Source organism: Eimeria maxima, genomic scaffold (genome assembly GCF_000499605.1).
Source record: "Eimeria maxima Weybridge genomic scaffold, Emw_scaff3113, whole genome shotgun sequence".
NCBI lineage: Eukaryota > Apicomplexa > Conoidasida > Eucoccidiorida > Eimeriidae > Eimeria > Eimeria maxima.
The window spans coordinates 1-1,557 of NW_013565961.1; the positions used below are offsets into that span (position 1 = coordinate 1).

A 1,557-nucleotide genomic window follows, 5' to 3' on the forward strand; every position below is an offset into this window, starting at 1 on the left:
GTGTGTGTGTGTGTGTGTGTGTGTGTGTGTGTGTGTGTGTGTGTGTGTGTGTGTGTGTGTTTGTGTGTTTTGCTTGTTTGGCAGTTTGTTTGCTTACTTATTTGTGTAGCTCGTTCGGTGGGTGGGGAAAGGAAGCCTATAGGAAGCCAGTAGAATGACAAAGGTAAAACATTTCGTGGACAACAGCAAGTATGTGGATGTCCTTGAACTTTGCGCTTGGACCTTCACTCGGTGTCAACAGATAATTTAATAGTGCCTGGTAGACCCAGCACTGCTCCATGTTGCTGTTCATTGGTGCTGCTCTTTCTGCCCACAAAGCATGCAAAAAAGATTCCAGCGAGGAATGCGCAGAACAAGCATCTCCTTAAATGCGTATTTGCAGCTAGTGGAATGGCTTCTGGTATTCAATGAGTTTCCATGTGCGTTGGCAACATAAACAGTCGAAGTATGCGTTGTTCACCCTATCGGGAGGGGAGCGACTGCTGGTAACCGTTAATGTTCTGCCACGGCAAGGAATGCGCCGTCGGACTCCACATTAACCGTGGACGGTACAAGCTACGAATGTTTGTGCAGTCTTCAGTGCGCGCCAGCGTATAAGGCATTTATAAGGGTAGGGTGACAACTGCGATAAGGCAGCACCTCAGCAGGAGTATAACTTATGAACACGTTTTTCAGCGAGCGTCTCACGGGGACAGATAGTGAGTCCAGTATATCAGCACCTTCCCCCAGTGACATTAGTGACGGGACATTTGATCGACCAGTGCTTGTTCAAGCGGTCTAACTGCCTAAAATGTCACTAAAATACAGTGTACCTACACTACACAATTTAATTGGGGTGTCGGTCATTTCCACACCGTGCTGTGCATGATTTGAATACGGCTAAATGGCAACAGCGAAGTTTAGAGCTCTTCCCGACAATACCAGCAAGTAAGAGGGACCTCTGACATGATATACAACGATCAATCTTGGTATCGATGCCAGCTAGGAAGCCTTTGTGAGTATTGCATCACACGCTTTGCTGTCTCAAACAGTGCACCAGATACAGGTTCCTGTATAATACTCCACTGCAGCTTCATAATTCTAACTTCAGGTGGAGAGAAAATAGATTGGTCTTACAGCGCATGCGTATCGTGCCTCGGGCCGTGTAGGGGTTATTACATCTCTAAGCCAAACAGGGAACCGTTTCCTCCACAACCGCACTTTGCACTTTGGTCTGCTCGTTTTACGTGAGGTGTGTAGGGGACAACGATGTCGGAAGAAGTTGATAATTTCACACGTTTGTGCGCTAACTGCGAGATATAATCCGTGTCGTTCCGACTTTCTAAACAGTACGGGAACTTTTGTCCTACACCATGCACGAATTCACTTTGTTAGGCGGACTACGGACGTCTTGACGCATGCACACATTCCAAATTCATATTTAGTTAAAACCACATTGCGGCAATGAAGGCGCAAAGAGTTGAACACGATCAGGTTGTGAGCCTCACATCACACAGTTTATCTTTAGAATCGGTGATTTCAATACCATGCGTGAATTTAATACAATGCCATGCGTGA

General features: G+C 46.3%; 1 protein-coding gene across 1 annotated transcript; it reads left to right on the forward strand.

Annotated features, from left to right (window-relative positions):
• Nucleotides 1-84: 84 nt before the first annotated feature.
• EMWEY_00060050 (hypothetical protein) lies at nucleotides 85-158 on the forward strand (the record flags this gene model as incomplete). The annotated part of the gene is made up of 1 exon (XM_013481321.1): nucleotides 85-158. A coding segment is annotated over one exon (74 nt), but the record flags the coding sequence as incomplete, so codon positions are not given.
• Between the last annotated feature and the right edge of the window lie 1,399 nt (nucleotides 159-1,557).